We start from the raw sequence: 23,599 nt of genomic DNA, 5'->3' as shown, positions 1-23,599 counted from the left end.
CAAGTGAAGCAGCTCAGATGATGAGTTATGGAAGGAGCACTGGATGGTAAGAATTCCTAAAGATAGATGGGGATGGAGTGCTAGTGCTGTGGATTTGAAACTGATTTTTGTGCTGGGACAGGAACAGAGCAAAACATGGAAGTCCCTGTGGTTTGTTTGGGTTTTTTTTAAACTTTGAATAGAGCTACTGTTCAAATGTATCCAGTTACTGGATCCCAGCCAACACCTCTGGAATAGCTGTGAGACACTTTTTTTTTTTTCCCCCCTAAAGGGGAAATTCTCCTGTCTGAAATACTTTCTTAATTCCCAAAGTAGGTTTGGAATGCAGTCACTGAGGTTTGTGCTGTAATGAGTGAGTCACGGTCTGCTCAGCTTTTGGGAATGGTTTGTGTACTGTTTGCATTTGTCAACTGCTAAATTGCTCCGGGAACAATACACTAATTAAGATGAGATATTGCATAGTTTGTTTCCTGTTAATTTGTCTCAGAGAAAGCGGATAATTGATTTTGTTTTCCCTCAGAGGCCGGTGCCAAAGCTACTGTGGGGATTGAGACATTTTTCAGGTGTTGAACCAAGTTGCTGGGGGTGCTGCTGTAGAAGGAGATGAAAGAGCCAACTGACATCGTTCTGGGGAATCACAAGCAGTCTCAACACATCCCCAAAACTGGCAGTGTGACTGGGCCAAGCGTGGCAGGGGGGGCTGGGAGCCTCCTCTGTGTGGGTCATGAGGGCTCATTGCCCCACCAGCGAGTTCAACCAGTTGTTCCCCCCGAGGTAAAATCCAAAAGGTGAGGTGTGATGGGGTCGATTTTTCCTTCTCTGTAACTGTAAAGAGATTGCAGCCCTGGTGCAAGGAACACTGACACTTTGGAGAGAGACAGTGCTGCCTGGCAGTAGAGAGCAGGGGTCTTTTTGGAGCTCTTTGTTACTGCTCTTCTAAAACGGCTCGTGTTTTTTTACCCAAGGCTAACCTAAACACAGGCCTACAGCGCTCACAGCTGGAAAAAAGCTCATACACTGCATGTTCGTAAAAGGTGAGGTGTGGGAGAGGCAGAGCGAGCACTGTTTGTCCTCTGGAGGGTGCTGTTGTTTTGTACAAACAGCAGAGAGGGCCCGCAAACCTCCGAGGGAACATTTCGGGTGCTGTTTGCTTTAGGGAGGATTAAGGATGTGCTGTCCTTTTCTCCTTCACAAATCTCTCACGAATCCTGTATGTTGTGATCCACCTGTTCTCCAGCATTCCTGAGACTGGCTAAACTTAGCTAATGACTCAGATTTTTCTGAGCAAATCCTCCTGATCAAGACCAGGACTTTTTTTTTAACATCTCTTAAAACTTCCCTTGATCCCCCAGCCCCCAACAACTGAGCTCCTTTTCACCTGTGGGATGAGTATTTGTTGGCTCAGTGGAGGTATTTCCTACTGTAATGTGTGTGACATTGTTCTAATGGTCTTGAATTTTATTGCCTTGTTTTATAACTCATAAAGATATAACTGCAATCCTTACAAAGGAGATGATGTCTTGGATCGTTGCCTCTGTCATTTGTCTTCCTTGTCAACACTGTTATAGCCTTTTTATCAGAGAGGAAACCAGTACCCTGTGTGCTGTAAGTAGAATTCTGAAATCAGTTTATAACACTGCCTATGACTCAGTTTGTTCTAATTTTGCTACTGATAATTGATGGAAGCAGAAATTAACTCAGGATGCTGGTTTTGAGGAAATGGGAGGGTGGGAAAGGAGTGTTGGAAGTGGTTGGTTTGCAGTAAGTGAAGATGGTCTTTCTGGTTCAGTAACTCTTCTGAAAGGTGACGCTTTGACTCTGTAGTGCCTTCCAGCATCAGAGAACTGGTGTCATCTTCTTTCCGTTTCCAGATCCCCCAAATTCTGGTAGCAGAGGAGAAAGCTGCAGTCTGCTGGCAGTAGCTGCTTCTGACAAGCCCTGCTGGTGCGTGGGGTACAGGTAGAACCCCCCAGTGTGACATCCCTGGTTCAGCTCAGAGCAGTGTCCGGTGTCTCTGCCCAGGCTTGCGCCGGTCCCGGCACGCAGCACTTGTGCCTGAGCTACCCAGGAGCTGATCCCTGGGATGTGTGCAGGGTGTGACTAACCAGGGCCTGGAGACTGGCTCATGCCAACGTGGGGGAAAGCAGAGGTCAGCAGATAGAGTGAGATATCCTCTCTGAGGATGCCAGTGCTTCATATGTGAAGCAAGTTCTGACTTCAGGTGAGTGGCAGCATCAGATTCTTGCCTTAATTTCTTATCTTATTTTAACCTGTTTGGACTCAGTATTAGTTCCCCATTGAGGCACAGGATCTTTTTAATCCCTCCTGTCACCCTGAATTCCCTTTAGCTGTCACTCTGTTTATGTGGAATGTGTCCTTTCATGTCAGCAAGGACCACTGAAAAACCCAGCTGTTTAACTTTGGAGGAGAAACAGTATAGCCCAGCAGACAAAGACTGTGACCTTTAGAGTGAAGAGGGACTTTGTGAAGTGACTGGGTGGATAAACCAGACTGCCTGGGGAAACAGATTTGCAAAGAGCTGGAATGACTGACTGCTTAGGCTTGTCCCAGCATCTGACACTTTACTAAAAGTTAGAGCTATGTCTTTTACAAAAGGGAAGAGTTATAGATTCTGGATACTTCTAAGATATGGTCAGAATGGCTGGGAGGGAGACTCACACCTGTTGATTTCTGAACTTTCTGTTTGTTTTGGCTTTTTGTTAAAAGATCTGTCTGTGTGCTTATGCACTTCATTTTTGATGAGTCTGAATAGATATTGTCTGTTCCATTTCCAGGCTTTGTTCTGTTTGTTTTTCCACCCTGATGTGAAGCCAGTGGATGAGTTACACAGGGTGTTACCTGCACTGCAGCAGGAGAAAGACCAGCAGAAACCGGATGGAGAAAATAGACACCTCAGCTTTTCTCTGCTCAGACTGTGCTGAAGTTTTCACACCCACACGCTTAAATCAACTTTGTAGTGGTGAAGTTTGACTTTTGGCATGAGCAAGAAGACTTCTATTTCAGGCAGCACCACACGAAAATTTTAGGTTGGGTTTGCCAGTTCTTTCTCCTCTGTGGGCTGTGTTCTTGTCCTGCAGTGAAGGATTCCTGTGTCTCATCCGCTGTCCTTGTGGCAGGATAGAGCTGTATGACCTTAGTGAAGAAGGGGAGTACCACTGTGTGTGAACCCAGTGACCTTGAGATAGGAGCAGAGGCATTCTGAAAACTTGTTTTTGGGGGGGAAGTTTATCTTCCGGCTATTTTCAAGCTGCCCATGAATAGCCAAGAGCGTTGGGCCTCATTTTGTGTGTAGACCACAACAGATTCAACAGCCCTACAGTCACACTGTTAAATTGGCAGTGCTGTGAGTGGGTTGATGAGGTGGTTCCCTAAAATGTCCTGAGGAAATTGCACTCTGTCCTACACACCTCCTTTGCCTTGCTTTTTAGAAACTGCTGTCAGCACAGCTGAGGTGGGAAACAGGCTCCTCAGGGAAGTGGTCACGACCCCAAGCCTGCCAGAGTTCAAGCAGCATTTGGACAAAGATTCCAGGCACATGGTGGGATTTTTGGAGTTGTTCCTGTGCAGGGCCAGGAGTTGGACTTGATGATCCTTATGGGTTGTATTGGGTTTGTGTGGCCAGGTTTTGGTAGCGGGGGGGGGTCTACAGGGGTAACTTCTGTGAGAAGATGCTGGAAGCTTCCCCCATGTCCGACAGAGCCAAGGCCAGCCAGCTCCAGGACAGACACACCACTGGTCACGGCTGAACCAGTCAGTGATGACAGTGACAGCTCTGGGATAACATGTTTAAGAAGGAAAAAAGTTATTGCACCAGTGTAATTGCAGGCAGAGAAGAGAGGAGTGACAGTGTGAGAGGAACAGCTCTGCAGATACCAAGGTGAGTGGTGTAGAAAGGGAAGAGGTGCTCCAGGCACCAGAGTGGAAATTCCCTTGCAGCCTGTGGTGAAGACCATGGTGAGGCAGCTGTGCCCCTGCAGCCCATGGAGGGCAGTGGGAGTGCAGAGATCCACTTGCAGCCCGTGGAGGAGACCCTCACTGGAGCAGGCAGATGCCCGAAGGAGGCTGTGATCCATGGGAAGCCCATGCTGGAGCAGGGTCCTGGCAAGTACCTGCAGACCTGTGGAGAGAGGAGCCCACACTGGAACAGGTTTCCTGGTAGGATCTGTGACCCTGTAGGGGACCCATACTGGAGCAGCCTGTTCTTAAAATGTTTGAGTGCACAGGCAGAGAAGATGATGGACCTGCATCCAGTACCTTTATCCTGGTGTCCAGCAGAAGTGCTGTCTTGGCTCATCCATTCCCAGGCTCCTTCACGACAAAGGTCTGTCTTTGGCAGACAGTCAGCTCCTCCTATGGCCTTTTGTGGCAAATGGTTTCTTACTAAAGGGTGGATTATCCTTGTTTGTACAAGGATATGCTGCACCCATCAGTGATCTGCACTGCATGTGGCAGTTTGTTAGTATTTATACTGACAAGCCTGTGATGATGGGGTTGATGTCCCTGCTCACCTTTCTGCAACAAAAGATGAGGCAGAAGCTCTCTTGCTAATGGTATGAAAATACGGTGGGTTTTATCCTGCCCTCTGCACTTATAGTGACTGGCTCAGTCTGTGGGGGCACAGGGATGCAGACCCTTGGGGTTGGGTGGGATCTGGGAGCCCAGGACTGATTCACCACGTTGTCCCAAGGTGGGAGAGCATGTTGTGATGGTAATGGCAGGGTTCTGTCCTGGCAACCTAGGGGTTAACAGCACATAGTGTTATCCAAGACCCCCGTGTACAAACCTTTCCTTCTCTAAACAAATCTACCAGAGGGCAGGAGTTCTTTTTCCTTCTTTGTGAGCACAAACTACAACAAAAAGAGCCATGTGGACCTAGTTTTGGAGAAAGAGCTGGCTGGGTGCTTCTCAGGTCACTTAGCTGACAGTTGTCTTTAGGTGCACATAGGAAGGGATGGTGTAAGGGTGGTCTGTTGTTTGACAGCTCTACTCATCTTTTCTCCATGTGTGAATTCCACTTGCCAGTTGCAGTGTTGAAACAAAATTCGATTGCCAGGACTCTGCTTTGAGTCAAACCAGGTTAATAAAACTGGTGCTTGCAGGCATGAGTGTGTCTCAGTTTGGCCTGCAGGAAAACCATGGTAGTGTTGGTGACCACCCAGTCCTTTTTAGTGAAGCATGCACTGATCATTTATGCATAAATGGAATTGCAGGCCTCTGGTTTACTTGAAGTTTTAAGGCCAGACCTTGCCAAATGCTGATATCAAGAGAAGCGTGAGGCTGGCTGAATACAGTGTTTTACACCTCAAGGAGTGGCCTCGAGAACCTGACTTGCAATTTAGCTGCAATCCCTAGACAATGAAATGTTTTACAGGATAACAGAAAACCTAAAGATTAATCAACCACGTGATAAGACAGGAAATGTTTTTCCTGGATGGATTAGACAGCAAACCACATAAAATTACACAAATAAAATGCCACCTATTTATCTTGAGACAATGAGCATTTTGTAGATAGGAGAAAAAGCTAATTCTCAAGTCAAATTGTATTTTAGGGAACATATGAACTTCCATCCATGAAAAAGTGTAGTTATTTTAATGTGTTCGTGGGGCACTTGAGATATCAAATTGATCTACCTCCTGACCAACAGTGAAGTACTTTGGCAAAACAAATAGCCCACCCTTGACTTGTGAGCTGCTGGAGCGTGGTGGCTTCAGCCATCAGGGCTCTGAGGATGTTGTGGTGGAGCCACCAGTGTCTAGATAAAGCTGAAAGCAAAGAGAGATAAAGCTGAAAGCAAAGAGAGATAAAGCTGAAAGCAAAAAGATATCCTTGGAGTTCTGGGCAAAAGCAGGACTGCTGGCACCATCCTGGTTAAACTCTGATGTGATTAGCTGCTTTTTGCTGCCTTGTCTCCTTTCTCTTTATTTCAGAGACCTTCTGTCTGAAAAAGTGTTCAATGCTCCTCATACTCCTCTCAGCCAGGACTGCCTGTCAGCATCCCCTGAAGGACCCACAGTAAGGGAATTTGCAAGTGCTTTAGGGTAAATTACAAAAGGTCTATAAACCCAAGGGCTTCTTATTTCTCTTGGATTCTGAGAACCCTTTACCATATGGTTTCACAGAATAGCTCACATTATTCTGATATTAAACAACCAGAAGAATAACTTTCCACAGTTCTTATTTTAATAAAGAGCAATGTGTCCTCTTGCTCTTGATTGTTTTGTGCATTTAATGTGTTATTTTAGTTGTCTGAGCTTGTGTTTACTTATGGTTACAGTGTTAAGTGGTAAATATGAATGTGGACATTGAGCAAGCTGCAAGGTGGAGTGAAGGAAATGGGGGTCAGTGAACTGTGATGCAGTGGTGTAGATTGCTTAGGGAGAGGGAGGGAAACATTATAGGCACTGAAAGAGAGACAGGACCCAACTGACATCTGCTTGCAGTCACAGGGTTTGTTCAGATACCACTGAAGATTGGAACTGCACGAGGTGACCTTGCAGGGTGACTTTTCCAGCCTTTGTTGCTGTGGCCCTGCAGTGTAACTCATTCTAAATGAACAGATAGTGTCTCAGTGCCAAATGCCCACTACAGAGAGAGCTGTAATGGCAGAATAACAGAGATTAACACAAGGGCTGGACACCCCCCGAATTTGACATCATATGTAAACAGCACAGCTTAGACTGTTTCTGTTGTTGGCCTGATCATTGTCATTTGATAACTAAAAGTGGGGACACAAAGCATGAGGTACAAGCTGCAGAGTTAGCAACAAACACACTGGGTGTATGTCCTGCCTGACTTCTCCATGGCACATCTTTAGGAAGGGCAGCTCTGGGAGGAAATTATGAATGTCATCGTGCAGAACTATTAGGAACAGGCTGGCTGATCCTCTTGGCTCTGGCTGAGACTGTGCATCCTGGAAATCCAAGGCCTGTGAGACAAACCCAGATTGAAGAGATGCCAAGCAGTTTCCAGGGACTCAGGAGAGAATGTCAGGCCCTTCCTGAGCACAAGGATCTCTGTTTCCAGTGCAAAGGCACAGTGCTGCTCTCCTGCCCAGCAATTACTTTGCCTGGGGATTTCCCTGTACGAGGTTGATGGGTGTTGTGCAGCTGATGTGGCAAAGAATTACCTTCTCTCTGTGGCTGGCAAACATCTCTGTCAAGTTAATGGGAGGAGGATGGACATAAGTAGCACCCTGTATGTGTCTAAATAAAGCAGAAGAGCTGGTACATAGAAGAAAATAGACAAAAGAGAGAGAAGGGAAGAGAAGCATCATATTTCCAGCAGTAAATCCATCTTGCTCCTCACAGAACCCTGTGACTGTCCTACTCTTGCAGCTAAAAATGTGACTGTGCTTCTCTGATGCTCCTGTCAGTGAGGAACAGAGAGAAAGGCACTGTGAGGCCATGTTTTCCAAGTGTAAGACAGGGACAGGATGATTTATACCACTCAAGAAGCGGGCTTACATCTTGCATTCCTTGTAGCACTTTTCACCCCAAAGGATGCCAAATGGTACATTTGTCCTGCCAGAGATGTCAAGGGGGATGGTTTCTGATGTTAAATCAGTGCGAAGAAAATGGGAAAGACCTTTACCAAGAAATACTTCTCTTATGGCTCTGAAAGTAGTAGACTCACATACAGATGTAATTTATATCTGTGCAGGGACTGAATTTTGCTGCCAGATGTGACATGCTGAGATAACACGCCTGCATTTTTTTGCCGGGGGTACGGAGAAGAATTTGGGCTCTGTGATTCTTGTGTTTCTTTCTCTGCAGCAGTGAAGAGTGCTGGAATGCTCCTACTCCTGGCAGCTGTCAGGGAGAGGAGCTGTAGAGGCTGCTTTTCTGATGGGAGGGCAACTAGCCATGAGTCTAATAAATTACCTCCTCACCCATCTGCAGGGCTGCCCTGCTCCTTGGGGGACCAGGTCTGAGAGATTCCTGATCAGGAAACAGAATGCTTTCTTCCTTTCCATCAAACAGATTTTAAAGGGGGTGGGGGGAAAAACTTCACAGCCCATCTCAGCCCTGAAGTGGTGTCGGTTTGTCTGTCTGTCTGGCAGCTCTGGGGTGCTGTGCTAAGCTTCCTGCTGGGATGGCACAGACAAAAGGCTGCTGAGGGAGGCATTTGGATAAGGGATTCCTGGTTCTTTCCAGCCTGTGTAACTCCAGCTGATGTTTCCAGCCATTGTTGCTGGGAGTGTATTTTTCTGTGGCTTTTTAAATTCTCTCAAACGAGGTGGCTCATTAGTCTTCTCAGTGCTGTGTGTGTGAGGAAGGAATGCTGAGACCAGAGCATTTCAGGGTTGCAGCTTAAGCAGGGTGAGGTGAATGGCGAAGAGCTCAAGAAGCAGAAAGGCCGTGTTGTGACAGAGTTGATCTGCTCCACTCTGTACAGGGAGGTCAATTATCACCCAGAGCTGTGGCCATGGGAACAGCTCAAAAGCTGAGTCCTCACCGTGTTTACAGAAAGAACTAAAACAAGCTCCAGCAACCAGAGGCTGTAATATGGTCAAATTAAGAGCACTTACACTCCATCTCCCAGTGATTGCTCCAGGCAAGGACATTCCATGGTGTGTAGGAGCTGGCTGGAGGAGCCTGCCCATGGTCCCATTACTGTGTGGGAGAGGGAGAAATATTCTAGGTTTGGACCCATGTCATCTGCTGTCACAACACAGATTCAAAGCAGTTTTTTTACGAGGGCATTAGTTGGGTGGGGCTGGATGCCAAGCCCACAAATCAGCACTAATGAAAACCCAACAAGTTTTGCTTTGCTGTGTGGACACTGAGGAGCCACTTTCAAGTGTTCCACCATCAAATCCATTGTCTCTTTCCCTCCTGGGGCATTTCAGCCCTTGGAGAACACAGGCAAGTTGGCTCTCTAAGCCGTTCCCCTGCTCCTGGCACAGTTTGCTGGGGCTTTGCTCTGTGACAAAACTGTGGGTATTCTTGAAAGTGCCACAATGGAAGATGTGGGGGCTTTGCCTCGACAAATGCTGTTGTCTCTGAGTGCTTATTCAGTGTTTTTGAGGGAAAGTTTGGTGCAGAAGGGAAGGGACTAGCTGGAAAATGACAAGTGAATGTGGAATTATGGGAAGCTTAGGATTTTTTGGGCTATGGGTTTTATTTGGTGAAAGCAAGACAAATAGTTGTGCAGAGTTTGCTCTTGTAATTTCTTCCTCCTCAGATTCCCAGCCTGAAAGCTTTGGCTTCTGGAGATGACTGCTGAACAGGGAGAGGAGAACAAGGAACTAAGCTTGCCAAGCTAAGCCTTTGCTAGCCCACAGGCATGACCATTGAGCAGTCACATGCTGGAGGCAATGTCATTCTTTTTCTCTTCCACTTACAACTCAGTTCTTCTATCATCAAGTAATACTGTGAACAGGTCCAAACACCCCCAGCTTCTTTAGCAGCTCTTTATTCCACTGGCTTCCAGTCAAGTACTGGTTATGGTACGATGTAGCCATCACTGAAAGACAAGTTTACCCTGCAGCAAAGGCTGGATCAATTTGTAGAAGAGCTCTGTTCTTAAAATACATCTTGTGATGTTCTGTTCCATAACCCAGAGACATGGGAAAATGGAAAGCACACAGGGCACAGGCAAGTCAACAAGATTTGACACACAGCCCTCTGGAAAGCGTGCCCACAGATAAATTTATGGCACAGTTCAAATGGCAGCTGACACCCACAACACACACAGTTTAAGATCTAATAGCAATGACGTTTGCTTATGAACAAAAAAAAAAAAAAAACAAACCAGGCAAATCTGCCTTCTATATGTCCAGGATGTAACAAGGATGTAGTTAAGTGGATGTGGAATTAAATGGACTGTTGGAGATGAAAAAGGGCTGACAGATAACCACCTTCACTTGCTGATCCCAGGTGCAGTTTGCTTAGAAACAAAGTCATCTTGTTTTTACAGCACTGAAGAATAGAAGAGCTTCTGTTGTGCTCACTGATGTTGGTAACTGGGCAACTGAACATGGAGCAGCAGTGCTGGGTTTGGAGTCTCTACGCCACGAGAGAAGCAGCATCTCCTGGGATTGCTGGTAGGAATGCCAGAGAAATGTGTTTGGAAAAGGAGGCTGGCATAGCCTGTGGCCCTTGAGAGGCCAGTCCCTGTGTTAGGTGCAGTCTTTGCTTATTATCTTCCTGTCTGTGGGCTGGGAGCCCTGTGTACCCCAAGCATCTTACTTCTTATAGAGCTTTATAAGGGACCAGCTTTGCTCTTGGCCTCACTTTTCACCAGGTCACCCTGGAGAGTTCCAATATAACCCCATTTCCCAATCTGACCTCATGTTTCAGCTAACCAGCCTGGCTGCCTCACTTCTGACAGATTTCAGTAGTGGAGGTGGAGGATGATGAAATGATACTCCAAGGAAGTAGAAGTCAGTACTCTGAGAGGGGTTTTTAGGTTTTCTTTTCTTACACCAAGAAGGTGGAAAGCTGTGTGTTTTGCATAGCAAGCCTGCTTTTGGCTAATGTGCTTGCCAGAGATTTGGATATTCCCCCAAGCACAAGCTTTCCTGAACACAGAGTGCTACAGGCATGTTCTCCACGATCACCAGAGCAGTTCCTTAAAAGCAAAGAAATCCATCTGTTTCTGGTTGTAGGAGTCTTGCTATCCCTTGTGGCTCTTGGTTTTGCAGTAATGGTACATGGAGAAGGTTGAAGGGAAGTGTTTGCTGCCTCCAGAATTTCTCTTTGAGATCCTATTAACAGAAAAAGTTTTCTAGTTGCACACAAGCAGCTTCTTCCAAGCTGAATACCTGAAGGTGCATAGGACTTGAGAGAGGAAGGCTAAAATGAAGCCATTGCTGTTTGTGCTGCATATGAGTGCAGGATTGATACTTATTCCTGTAAGAATGTCCTGTTGGAGATTTTGTGGGCACAGAATTGCTACTTGCCTGCTGCACCTTGCAGCCCACCTCTGTAGAAAGTGCCTGGAGCTCATGAGCAGTGCCCAGGAATACGGCAATACCTTGGCTGAGCCCTTTCTCAGTGCCTGTAGTTGTTCAACACATCTCTCCTTCAATCCTGGGCTCAGTTTGAGCAACAGTGAAATGCTTTGTTGTAGATGGAGCCAGGGCTGTGCCTTGAGCTAACAACCTCCCTTGTATTTCTTCAAAGGCTTTTCAAACCTATGTTATTGTTTCATTTTTTCTCTCGTAGGCCCTCTGATAACCAATGCTTTGCACATAAATCCAAAGAGAGTAACTTGTTGGCAAGTATGGACAATAAAAAAAATCAGCTACTGCTGAGCTTTGTACAGGGAGTCCTTGCAGCTATTTGCTGTGCTGTGTGGAGGGGTGCAAGGTAGCTGTGAAACCTGTTGACTGGCTTTCCTGTGACATAAAACAGGCACCTTCTGTTCTCTGTGTATTCGGTATCATGCTTCTGAGATTTTGTTGATACCATCAACAGAAGCTTTTTTTATAACTGAGCTTGACTTTTTTATAAGAGCTGTGCAAAAGCAGCCTATGCATAAAGAGCACTAAGGCCACCTCCCTGTGAACTGTCAGGGCTAATATTTAACAATTTGGAAACTAAAAATAGCCCTTTACTGTGAAACTACCTGATAAAGATAAGCATTTATCTGGTTGTGGTGTTCATCTCTGTAGATCTTTCCCTCTGCTGCTGGGGTGATGTACTGTGGACTGCCCAAATTGATTCCACACAGACTTGGGATTTTCATAACACAAACTTCTCTGTTCTGGATTTGCAACGACTCTTACTTTGATTTATTTCAAAGCAATCACAAGGTAAAATGGATGTGTACCTATCCATCAGCTTTTGGGGGGCAGGGATTGCTTCTGGATTGGAGCTGCAAGCAATTACTGCATGAAGAATATATGTTTATGGTTATATCTAAAACCTTGGGCAAGTGGTGGTATGAAAGCTTCTTTGATTGTAACGATGGCTACTTCCATAATTCACACATGTTCCCAGTGGTGCTTCTGCCAGATCAGAGATGAAGGGTTTCCTTCTTACCAGACCAATCTCATTAAGGAAAACATAGGAAACTTCCACTGTTTGCAGTAAAAGGTCTTTTCCCACTATTTGTTACAATCATCATGGCTGGGCTTCGTGAACGAAGATTTGGGGAGGGCTCTACCCACGTTTGTTACAAGCACGTTGGTGGCTAAAAAGGCCAATACAAGATAGACATATCCAGTTGCAAAAGGCACAGCAGAAGGACTCCTTAGTAGATATATTCTGCAAGACACGATTCTTTCTGTGTTGTCTTTTCTCCTCAAGAGTGATCCTGCTGCGTTCTCAAAGGCATCAGCAGCATTATAGATGGGGTGTCTCCAGACCTCCCAACTGGAGGCCAGAGTAGATCAGTTATGGTGATCAATGTGGCCAAGGCTGAGATGTTGTTTCAGGGAGTCCTTGTATCTCCTTTTCAGGGCTCCTCTCTCGCAGCAGCCAGTGGCAAGTTCACCATAGAGCAGGATTTTAGGGAGGGGGTGGTTGGTCCTTCATCCTGGAGATGTGCCCTGCCCATCACAGCTGTGTTCTCAGCAACATGGCCTCAATACTTGTGACTGCTGCTTGTTCTAGAACAGATGGATTAGTCACATAATCTGCCCAGTGGATGTTTGGGATTGTACAGAGGCAGTGTTGATGGAAACGTTCTAAGAGTCACAGGTGGTGACGTTAGATGACCCATGATTCAGATCCACATAAAAGACTAGACAGCACAGTAGCTCTGTAAACACTGATCTTTGTACTTTTCTTCAAGCATTTATTTCGCCAAACCTTTTTATGGTTTTATGGTGATACACAGGAATAGTAAAAAGCTGATGTCTGGCCTGAGAATTTGGATCTGTGTGCAAAGTGTCTGGGAATCCTGTGAGACAGGGTGTGCACACTCCTGTAGGCAAATCCAGGGAGAAGACCAGCCCAGTCATTGAACACACCTTGATAAAGCAGCGCCTGGCGAGCGCCTCTGGGCAGTGGCAGCAGAGTCTCTGACGCTCCCGGGCATCCCACCATGCGATTTTCCAGGATAAGGCTCCCTAAAATTGCCAAACCCGTGATTTGCCTCATTGTTGTAACATACTTTTGCATCTTCATTGCCAATTTCAGCTCCTTGGAGAAGACAAGGATTTTCAGGTAGGAGACCTGCTTCCTCATGATATGCACTGTCTGGGCAGAGTACTTGTGCTCGCTTTCTTTCTCTGCCTCTCTCTTTTTCACCCTAAAACTTGCACTGCTGATCTGAGTTAGGTGACCACTTTACTTTAGCAGACCGCACTCAGGCAGAGCATGGTGTTGGAAGATCCACAGATCAAAAACCTACTTCTGCTGGCTCCCTAGTTTCTAAGGTTTGCTTGTGTAGCTGTTTAAAGCACACTTTGCTTTCACACTTTGCTGCCTGCTTTCACACTTTGGCACTGCACAGTATTTGCTTTTGCAGTGGCTCCCCGAATGACTTTATTCAGCCGTAATCTAGATTGTATTGCTGCACAGGGAATTGGGTTGGATGCCTTCCAATTTCTAGTGAGTCCAGCAGCTGATTCCTAACACAAATATGCTGCATACTGGGAGACCAGTGTCATGCAGACATGATCCATATATATATATATTTTAAATAAATAGTCAAGCAAATCCTTCAAGAAGGGGTGTGGAGGGAATTGCAGTGTAGACTGCAGTGAAGTGTCTCCAGCATCATTGGCGGGAAGCACTGTTCCTTGGATTAGCCCTGCAGACACTTGAGCCTTTCCTAGAAGGAGCATGGCTCATGGATGTGAGGTTGGACTTGATGATCTCAGAGGTCTTTTCCAACCTAGTTGATTCTGTGATTCTGTGGTGCAGTGTGCTGTGTACAGGAAGCACCACCCCCCAGCCTCCCCACCACCCTCATCTGGTCCCAGCTCTCCCAGTGAGCTCATCTGGCTCAGCTTGATGGAGTTTGTTTTCAGCTGGATGTCCCAGGCCTGATGCTGTGGAGGCAGGCAGGAAGAGTGAGGCTGGGAACATCTGCATCTCTTCTGGAGGTGACTTGAGTTTAGCTCAGCTCTAGCAACTTGAGACCACACCTTGAGGGCAGCTATCAATTTGTACAGGTTAGAATCTGCACCAGGGAGGCAGTGGGGGAAAAAGGAGAGAAGGAGGAGGTGTAGAGAAGTGAAGTGAGTTGTCCTCAAACCCAGAGCCCATCAGTGGGAGAGCTGGGACAAGAACTGGCTCTCCATGCCCAGCTGCTTGAAGCTGTTTAATTCTGCCATAGTTTCAGGTGATGGAAATGCCTGAAAAGAATTTACTTCATTTTTGCAACTGAAATACAACAAGTTATGAGCTGCCTGTGGTTATCTGTGTGGCAGTTCTATTTCTGTACCTTTATATGTAACATAAAATACACAAAGCAACATTTTTGTGGCTTTATCCTCTATTTGTCCTTGGGCTTTGTAAAAGGAGAGGAAATGACAGTAAGTGTCATTGAGCTTCTGCAGTTGTTTGCCAGCTGGACTCTAGAGCCTGAAATTGGATGAGCTGCTTTGACAATTTGTCTGAATTTAAAATGCTGGGCAGGAGAGCAGGGTCCTGTGTAGGCACGAGTGTTTGGCCATGTGGGCAATTGTAATAGAGCTGGGGTGGAATTGGCCTTGTGAGACAGCACACAGGGAAATGGAGTGGGGAATGGTTTGTCATACTGCCCTGTTTCATTTGTCATACTGCCCTGTTTTACTTGTTTTCTGCCCTTTAATTTCAAAGTTTTAAATGTCATCTTAAAAATACAACAGACATTCATCAAGGGATTTAAGATCTGCCTGAGCTACCTTACCCAATATCTCTTTACTTAGAGTGTACACATAAAATCTTTCCTCTTACTGGGCAGTAAACAGCAACGCAAGTTTATACGTGAAGCGCGAGGATAGAAAGCTGTAGTGGGTTTCTGTGGCTGGGTTTTGGTAGTGGTGGGGCTACAGGGGTGGCTTCTGTTAGAAGCTGCTGGAAGCTTCCCCTGTCTGGTGGAGCCAATGCCAGCCGACTCCAGGATGGGCTTCCTGCTGCTGGGCAAGGCCGAGCCAATTAGGAATGATAGTAACGCCTCTGGGATAACAGAAGGTTGCTGCACAGAAAAAATTCCAGCCAGGGAAGAGCCGAGTGAAAACATGTGAATAACAGTGTAGACACCAAGGTCAGTGCAGGAGGGGCAGGAGGTGCTCCAGGCCAGGAGCTGTGGCTCCTGCAGCCCATGGTGCAGGCCAGGGTGGGGCAGCTGTGCCTCTGCAGCCCATGGAGGACCACTGGGGTGCAGAGACCCCCCCCCTGCAGCCCATGGAGGCTCCCATGCTGGAGCAGGTCGATGCAGGAAGGATGCTGTGACCCCGAGGGAGGCCCAGGATGGAGCAGGGTCCTGGCAGGGACCTGAAGCCCATGGAGAGGGAAGCTCCCACGGGAGCCCGGGCAGGACTCCAACTCCTCTCCCTGAGCAGCGGCAGAAACAACAACTGACTGTGAGCCCCATTTCTGTCCCTCTGCATGCTGGGCAGGAGGAGGGAGAACATAGAAGGAAGGAGGGGTGGGGGCAAGGTGTTTTTAAGATTATTTTACTTCCCACTCTTTTGCTCTGACCCTGTTAGTAACAAATCCAATTAATATCCCCATTTTGAGTCTGTTGCCCATGATGGTGATCGGTAAGTGCCTCTCCCAGCTCTCAACTCATGAATCCTTCACTTTTTTTTTCCTCTCCTCTATCCAATTGCAGAGGGAAGTGAGAGAACAGCTGTAGTGAGTACCTGTGAGAGAACAGCTGTAGTGAGTACCTGTCATCCAACCAGGGTCAACCCACTGCAAAAGCACATTCTACACTCTTGATTGTAACTGACTGATGATTATGAGAGAAGTGGAGCTGACAGGCCACGTTTTACAAACTCTCACTTTTCTCATTGCAAAGGTTCCTGTATTTATCTGATACAAAACAACTGTTAAAAGCCTCCTTACCTAATAATTTCCTGAACACTATCAGAGTGTTATGGCATCCATCAAATTCCAGCAGCAACTGAACTGTTATCTACAGCCTGTTATCTGCAGAAGTGCTTTTTTCCCATTTATTACCTTGGAAGCAAAGGCTGAACACGAGTGTGAAATCAGACTGCCACAACCATGATGGTTTATCCTAAAAAGCTTTGCTGTACATAAAAGCTCAGCTGCAGGAATTTTTCACCTTCCTTTTTCCTGTTCCACCCTCCAGCCATGTGCAGATAAGAAGGAATGTTTGGGACAAAACCCCACCACTTCTGCCCTGATTTTTCTGCTGGGTTTCAGCCCAGTCTCGTTGCAGGTGGCTCCTCTGCTGTTGGCAGATGTGTCCTCCTGTGATAACCTTGTACCTGCCTGTGCCTCTGAATCAGGCAACAGGGCAGCTGCAATATTAGAGGCAAGTGCTAAAAACGTAGAGATTTTACATTTTAATGGCTTCAGGGTGTCTGCCCTAAGACGTGTACCTGGTTAGTGCTGTGTGATGCCATTGCATTAGCTGACTGAGGAGGAGGAGGAGGAGGAGAGGAAGAAGTGCCTTGTGGCAGAGAATGCCCAAATGCTCAAGAAATTCTGTAGGGTAAAGGAGGGAGTTTCACTTCTTAGACTTCCCTTCCTGAGTTCTGGAAGATCTTCCTGCTCTGTTGCTGAAGCACAGAGCTCTGCTGGCAGAGGAAAGAGCCAGATGGTTGCCTTCGTGGTTGGTGCCATGTCCTGAGCTCAGGATCTCCAAAACAACAGTGCTCTGGGGACTTTGCCAGGGGTCCTGCCCAGTGCAGGGCAAAGCTGTGCTGTACTGGTTGCTAGTGACTGGCAGTGTGAATGTTTCATGAGCCAAGTGCTGAGAAGAGGAGTGTGTACCTCTGGGATTTGCTCAGTGGGGAGATAAGCAGAATTCAGGTCAGAATGGTATAGGAAGTTGAATAACACTTTGGCAAAGATCAAAATGAAATTGCTCTAAAGCACAGAGAGAGGCTCAGAGTGAAGAGCACTAAAAACGGGCTGGAGGGTGTTCAGTGTTAAGTGGAAAGTGTGTGTGATGTGTCTGCTTTTTCCTTGGTTGCATTCAGGAAATTGAACATTTTTCAACATGCCCCAGACACGCAACAAGTGGACAACCAAGAGCAACAGGGTTTAAACTGTTCTGATAATGGGAACTCCAGGAGGTTTTTAGAGGTGACTTTGAGGAGAGACATCACAAAGCTCAAAAAAGATGTGGTGGAGAAGACACCAAGATGGAAAGGAAAGGAGGAGGAGAAGAAAATGATGGAACCAGTTACCGGGGTTAAGGAAGCCAAGGAGAACATGATTGTGAAACCACCACCTCAGTTGGAGGGAATCAAGAAGACAACAATGAAAACAGCCCCTGTGGTGCAGGGAAACAAGGAGAAAACAACAGTGAGACCAGCTCCAGGGATGGAAGAAGCCAAGGAAAAGAAAACAGTGAAACCCCTTCCCAGGGCGCAGGGAGCCAAGGAGAAGGCAACAGTGAAACCCTCCTCTGGGGTGAAGGGAGCTCATGAAAACAACAGATCCCAAGACCAATCAAAACCCAGAGAGCCTCCTGCATCAGTGAAAACTGCAAGACCTGTTCCTCAGGCTGCTGCAGTGACAAAAAAGACAAAACTGAGCGCTGCTAACTACACATCTGAGCCACACTGGGATTTCGAGGACAAGTACCTGCTGGATAACTCCTCTCCAGCTTCGGTGGGTGTGATGGTGTGTATGTTCACCAAGAATGCCTCCCCACTGACCTCCTTGTCTGCTGTCCCCTGGGCATGTGTGCCCATTGCAGCTGAGGATGATTTTTGAGCTGGTAGGTCAGCTCACTGCAGATGCTGGTGGGACCCAGACAGGAACACCTCCATGTATGACTCAGCCTGGCCAGTCCTCTGTTGTGCTTTAATATGGGAACTTACTGCAATTCGTGTGTTTCCATAGGTTCATTTGGAGGTCAGCCTGTACTGGATTCTCTGTCCAGCAGTGCATTTCACAGTGATTAATTTATGACATTGAACAAGTTGTACCTTTTTTGGTACCTTTAAAGGGAGTGGTAACGGTGATCTAATCCCCCATGTTCTAAGGTGCTTCCTGAGGACCTTGTGAGGTGGGTTGCCAATGGACACTGCTTATTATAGCATATTATTACTTCTTATAGCCTTATTTGCTAAGTTCAGGTTAGACCTTTTACAGATATTAATTTGCATCAGTTAATGAGGCCCAAAGCCAGTAAAACATTTAAGCATCACAGGCCTCTTATTCTGAAGAGGAAAGTCTTGGAGACTTGGAGTCATTCTGGCTCCATGGTAGGCAACTTTCTGCCAGGTAGTTATGGTGCAGTGCTGAAATTGTGCTTCATGTTCACGGTGATGGGGATGCTGAGTGGAATGACTGATGTACCACTGGATTTTCTGTGTTTCTCTCTGACCCTGTCACACACAGGCACACAAGCACTGGCACTCAGTCAGGTTGATCAGCTCTCTGCTCATCAGTCCTTATTGTTTTCTTTTTGTTTTTCAAGACCTGCTCTGAATCAGTGAGGGCCAGAGCTGCCAAGTCTGACTGGCTGCGGGATCTTTTCCTGCCCAACATCATGATCTTCACAGACAACAGATACTTCAGTGACAGTGAATGGAACCGCCTGGAGCATTTTATACCCCCATATGGCTTCATGGACCTGAATTATTCATGTGAGTCCCTCAGGGCTTGTCAGGATGGGACCATCAGACTCCCAACAGGAACATGATGCCAAGTAGCCAGAGCTTTGCAGCATCTCCCTGTCAAAGGCTAGGTGGACCTCCTGGTGGAAACTGTGGTGATTTCACTGTGTCCATCCCAAAGGCTCTTGATAACTCTCCACCATGTTTGCTTCACAGTGGTTAAGGAGGTCATGTCCCTGCTGCCCCCGAATCCCCACCAGCAGCTGCTCCTGGCCAACCATAACAGCAGCGTTCCAACATGCATCAGCTGTGCTGTCGTGGGGAATGGAGGAATACTGAATAACTCTGGGATGGGCCAGGAGATTGACTCCCATGACTATGTCTTCCGGTAAGGCAGGCTTCCTCCTCAGAAGATGCACAGCTACCTTAACTTAACAGCTACTTTCTGGGCTAGCAGGTAATTGTGGCTGCATCACTTCATCTCTTCTACTATTGCACTGATTCCCAAGTGCCAAAATGACTCATGGTGGGAGGAGACAAAAAGTCAAAAAGTAATTGCGAAGTTCCTGAACACCCACAGCCTGTGTTCACAACTGAGCCACAAAGAGCCATCTCCAGAGCAGGGGCTCTCCTGCCCATCAGGGTGCCTCTCAGAACAGGCCTAGTCCTCCCTTCCTCCAGACTAACACTACCTTTTCCTGTTAGGAACATGGACGTGAGGGTTTGCAGCGGTCACCTAACTCTGCTCCTCTCATTTCCTTGCTCAGGTTGAGCGGGGCTGTAATCAAAGGTTATGAAAAAGATGTGGGAACAAAAACCTCCTTTTATGGATTCACAGCCTACTCCCTGGTTTCCTCTCTTCAGATCTTGGGACACAGAGGGTTCAGCAACATCCCACAGGAGAAAGTAAGTCAGGTCCATGCTGTATGAATGCACAGCTTTGATGGGATGCTGTTTGTCTGTGGCCTTCAGTTCTGTTCTTGCCATGCGTGAGGAGCAAAGGGGCTGAGCCAGCACTTCAGCATTTCCCTCAGTGAGGGAACCTGCACTGCCTTGGCTGGGAGTGAGTATTTGCAGTGGCAAGCTGTGTCAGTCCCAGCCCAGCCTTTTGGCATGTAGAAGTAGCTGCACATCAGAGGTTATCTCCATTCTGCTTCTGTGGGCTAGTTGAAAGCTGCAGACTGAAGATGTGTGCCCAAGAAACTCAGTGAGCCTAGATGTCTGCTTGCATTTTGTTTTTAAAGAAGATGTCTGCTTTAATTTTTTTTTTTGAAGTGCTGTTCGTTAATGCTCATTTGTTTTCTTAGCATGTCAAATACATTCACTTCCTGGAGGGAGCTAGAGACTATGAGTGGCTGAAGGCTCTTCTGTTCAACAAGGAAATTAGGAAAGGATTCTTGAACCTCAGCGGGTAAAACAAACTAGCCCCCTCTACAGCCTGCAGTGAGGAACTCTCTGTTTTGCCCTTTTCCTTTACAGTGCTCAGCCCTGAGGAGGGGCAGGCCAGGGTAAAGCCAGGCTAAAGCTTCCCTCCCCTGGCATATCTGTTTGGAGAAATATCTCATTTCCTCCACAGCTCTGAGCACTGCTGTAACCAATACATCTCCTTCCCAGAGGTAGCTGATTTCAGTGGTGTGTGGGCAGAGCTTGGAGAAAGTTTTGTGGCCCTCTGGGATGAGCACATGCTGCTGTCTGGTTTGGTGTCTGTACATGGTGGCCTGCTCATGGATGAAAGCCTGGTTTCACCAATTCTTGCCTATACAAACATGTGCTTTTTGGTATTCCTGTCTCCTGTTGTTGCCTCTCCTCCCTGATCTCTTCCTCTGCAACGCACACAGGCTATGGAGGCTTTGTCATAATCTGGGAAATGTTGCAGAATAATTTCACAGTGCTTGTGGTTCTTCTCTTACCACCAAGAGCTGATCCTTTGTAGGATCTCATCCTGAGTCTCCCCATTCCTGTCTTTAGGCAGAAGCCCCGGCAGAAATTTGACAAAGATTTCACAATGGACAGATACCTGGTGGTTCACCCTGATTTCCTCAGATACATGAAAAACAGGTGATCTGGGGGTTATGTGCTCTAGTGGGCTTGTTTTTTCTGGCTGGCACCATCTCTGTCTGTCTCTGGGCTCTCCTCCCAGCTCTCTGCTCCCTTGTAACTGCAGTTCAGCCACACCAGCAGCCTGGGGGTAAACTTCAGGAGTGTGCACTCAGCTGAAATTCTCTGTGGTGCTGCAGTGGGATGTTAGTGGTGGGTAGTCATCCAGAATTTGTGAGCTGGAGACAGTTTGGCTTTCTGCAGCCAAAAGAGATCCTGGGCAAATGGCAACTTTAAATGTGGGAAGAGTGTTGTTGAAGTGCCGTAATAGTTGATCTAGTTCAGGACCAACCTTTCATATTCCCCATTGCCGAGCACCTTGGAGAAAGGCTCTGTAACAGACCTTCTCTCCAGAGATTCCTTCTAGACTCCTGAGGTTGTTTGTCCCCTCAAACACCATAATAGGCCCTTCTTCAGCACCCCAATTGCCTGGTCTGGCTGCTGCTCTTCTGTGCCTCCAATCCTGTCCACAAGCCTGCTGTCACTGAGATCTGCCCATCGTGGGCCACACGTGACTGAGATGTAGGAACAGGAGCTCCTGTCGTGCCTGCTTTGGCTGCCTTTACCCTTCAGTCTCCTTGAGAGCTGCATTCTGCCTTCCCTGAGAGCCAGATGGCCAGCACTCCCTGCTCGTTCTGACGTCTCCCCTCTGACTTGGGTCCTTTCCAAGGCCATGAGGACTCAATGCTGTTTTTTCCTGGTGTGGACTCCTGCTTTCCAAACAACTCCTGTCATAACACAGGTTATGCAGCTCCTGGCAGGTTTTGTGACCCTCCTCTGCACCTTCCCTATGTCTCGTTTCACTCTTAGATGTGGATGGGGAGCAGGATATACCACAGAGCTTCAAAGCCACTTCAGCACTGCAAGGCAAATGACAGACCTAAGAGTAGTGGCCTTTAACCTACTAGATCCTTTAATCCATCCCCTCTTTATCCCCACTGCCTCAATCCCTGCTACCACTTCCATAAAGCTGGGCCAGAGCTGTGCTTAGGTTGCAGTGCAGGTGATGGAGCTTCTGGGCATACTCATGGCTTCTCTGAAATGCCTCATGTGGCCACAACCTGCTGCAAGGAAGGAAGATGTGACGGAGGCTACAGAGGGAAAGGTGTGCCCCGCTTGAAACACCACACCCAGCAACTGCTCTGTGCTTTCTTTTCTCCTGCTGCAGGTTTTTAAAATCTAAAAATCTGGAAAAGCCCTACTGGAGGCTGTACAGACCCACAACAGGGGCCTTCCTGCTGCTGACTGCCCTCCACCTCTGTGACCAGGTAAGGGCCCCGTGATTCTTGCACCCAGCACTGTCTGGCAGGGGAGAGCAGGGGTGGCTACAACCCTGCCTACTGTCTGCCTTGAGAGTATGTGGGCTGTTGTTACTGTGGAGGAGCAGATTGAAGACGAGAGGAACAGCCCTAAAACAGCTCACACAGAGGTTGTGAGGCCTGCTGTGACCTAGAGCATGTGAGCTCCCAGGGAGGCAGTGAGAGGAGCCAGCAGGAGCCAGTGCTCATAATCTGGTCCTTCTGGGCCCCCATGGGGAGTCACCAGAGGAGCCCCAGCTGGCATCTCTGTCCTGTGCTCCTTCCCTGTTTGGGAACTATGTCCTGTATTTCACTTAGCTCCCCCCACCCTCCGTACCCTTGCCCAGGGACGTCTCCATCTTTCCCAGGTGAGTGCCTATGGCTACATCACAGAGGGGCATGAGAAGTACTCGGATCACTACTACGACAAGGACTGGAAGCGACTGATTTTCTACATTAACCACGACTTCAAACTGGAGAAGGAGGTGTGGAAAAAGCTTCACGATGAGAATATCATAAAGCTTTACCAGAGATCCTGATTGTGAGGCAAGAGCCATTGCTTGGGAAATCTCAACACCTCACTGTGAACAGAAGAGGACCACCAGAGCCAAGGTTAGTTCTGGGCTGCCAGGCACATTTCATCCCCACAAAGACATTTCCCTCCTTCAGCACCTCTGTTCTTTCACACCACTTGCACAAATGTGTGAATGCTGCAGACCCAGAGAAGAACAAGAAAATGCAGAGTGCCAACAAAATCCTTGTGGCTGTACTGCAAGACTCCTGCTGGGTTTTGTAGGCACAGGTATTGGGAGAACAGAATCCAGGATGGATCTGGACAGCATATGTGTCCTTTATTTAATCCAAGTTTTCTCTCTTTGCAAGGAGGTGCTCCTCAGGCTGGGGCTCCTTCTGTTCTGGTGGATCCTCTCCATTAGTGATGCCCACTGTGGAGTTGGGTATTGTCTAAACAAGCTCCCTCAGGAGCCAGTGGATGGAGATGCACACACAGGCCCTGTCTCAGGTTGACTTTATTTCTGGAGGTGCTGCTCTCACTCTGCTCCCTGCAGATAAAAAGGATGGACTGGACACTTCCAGGTGACTAACTCAAGAGAGAATGAGTCTCACTTCTGCTTCCCAGTGTGGCCTTGTGACACTTCCAAAGGAGCACTGCCATCAGCTCAAGGGCAGGTAACTGCTCTCCATGGTGCAGCAGACATGCAGTACCTGGTGCCTCTTGCTCCAGGGATCCCATAGCTGCACAAAATGTGAATTTTTTGGCATGGTCCTGGTGTGCCAAGTCCATGCTTAGCTGGACTTTGTCATGCTTGGCTCCCAGCTGTGCCCAGAGCACTGTGTCTGTCCTCCTGCCAGGGGAGGTGGGAGCTCTCCAAGCCTGGGGATGGATGCTGCCCTTCCTTGCTGCTGGCTGGAGTGCCTGTCCCCCATGGTACTGTGTGCAGGACACATGCAACATGTTGACCTTCTCAAAGGGGTTTTGTACATAAAATAAATGGCACTACTTTGGCCAAGCTGA

General features: G+C 47.5%; 1 protein-coding gene across 1 annotated transcript; it reads left to right on the top strand.

The window, feature by feature from the left end:
• The first annotated feature begins 4,001 nt into the window (after positions 1 to 4,001).
• Positions 4,002 to 23,599, top strand: ST6GALNAC1 (ST6 N-acetylgalactosaminide alpha-2,6-sialyltransferase 1). The gene is made up of 10 exons (XM_027654235.1): positions 4,002 to 4,193; positions 9,918 to 10,069; positions 17,081 to 17,717; positions 18,532 to 18,700; positions 18,887 to 19,058; positions 19,438 to 19,576; positions 19,978 to 20,081; positions 20,639 to 20,728; positions 21,936 to 22,035; positions 22,434 to 23,599. The coding sequence occupies exons 1-10, from the start codon at positions 4,002 to 4,004 to the stop codon at positions 22,602 to 22,604; spliced, it is 1,926 nt and encodes a 641-aa protein (XP_027510036.1). The 3' UTR covers positions 22,605 to 23,599.

Source organism: Corapipo altera, unplaced genomic scaffold (genome assembly GCF_003945725.1).
Source record: "Corapipo altera isolate COAL_440 unplaced genomic scaffold, ASM394572v1 343, whole genome shotgun sequence".
NCBI lineage: Eukaryota > Metazoa > Chordata > Aves > Passeriformes > Pipridae > Corapipo > Corapipo altera.
This window is presented reverse-complemented; position numbering and strand designations above follow the sequence as displayed.

What these genes read in the sequence shown, in the direction of transcription:
- ST6GALNAC1 (XM_027654235.1), top strand. Translation starts at nt 4,002, where the DNA reads ATGGAGGGCAGTGGGAGTGCAGAGATCCACTTGCAGCCCGTGGAGGAG. An exon ending in ATAACTCCTCTCCAGCTTCG is followed by an intron (nt 17,718 to 18,531) that starts GTGGGTGTGATG and finishes TTGTTTTTCAAG; the next exon opens with ACCTGCTCTGAATCAGTGAG. An exon ending in CTCAGATACATGAAAAACAG is followed by an intron (nt 20,729 to 21,935) that starts GTGATCTGGGGG and finishes CTCCTGCTGCAG; the next exon opens with GTTTTTAAAATCTAAAAATC.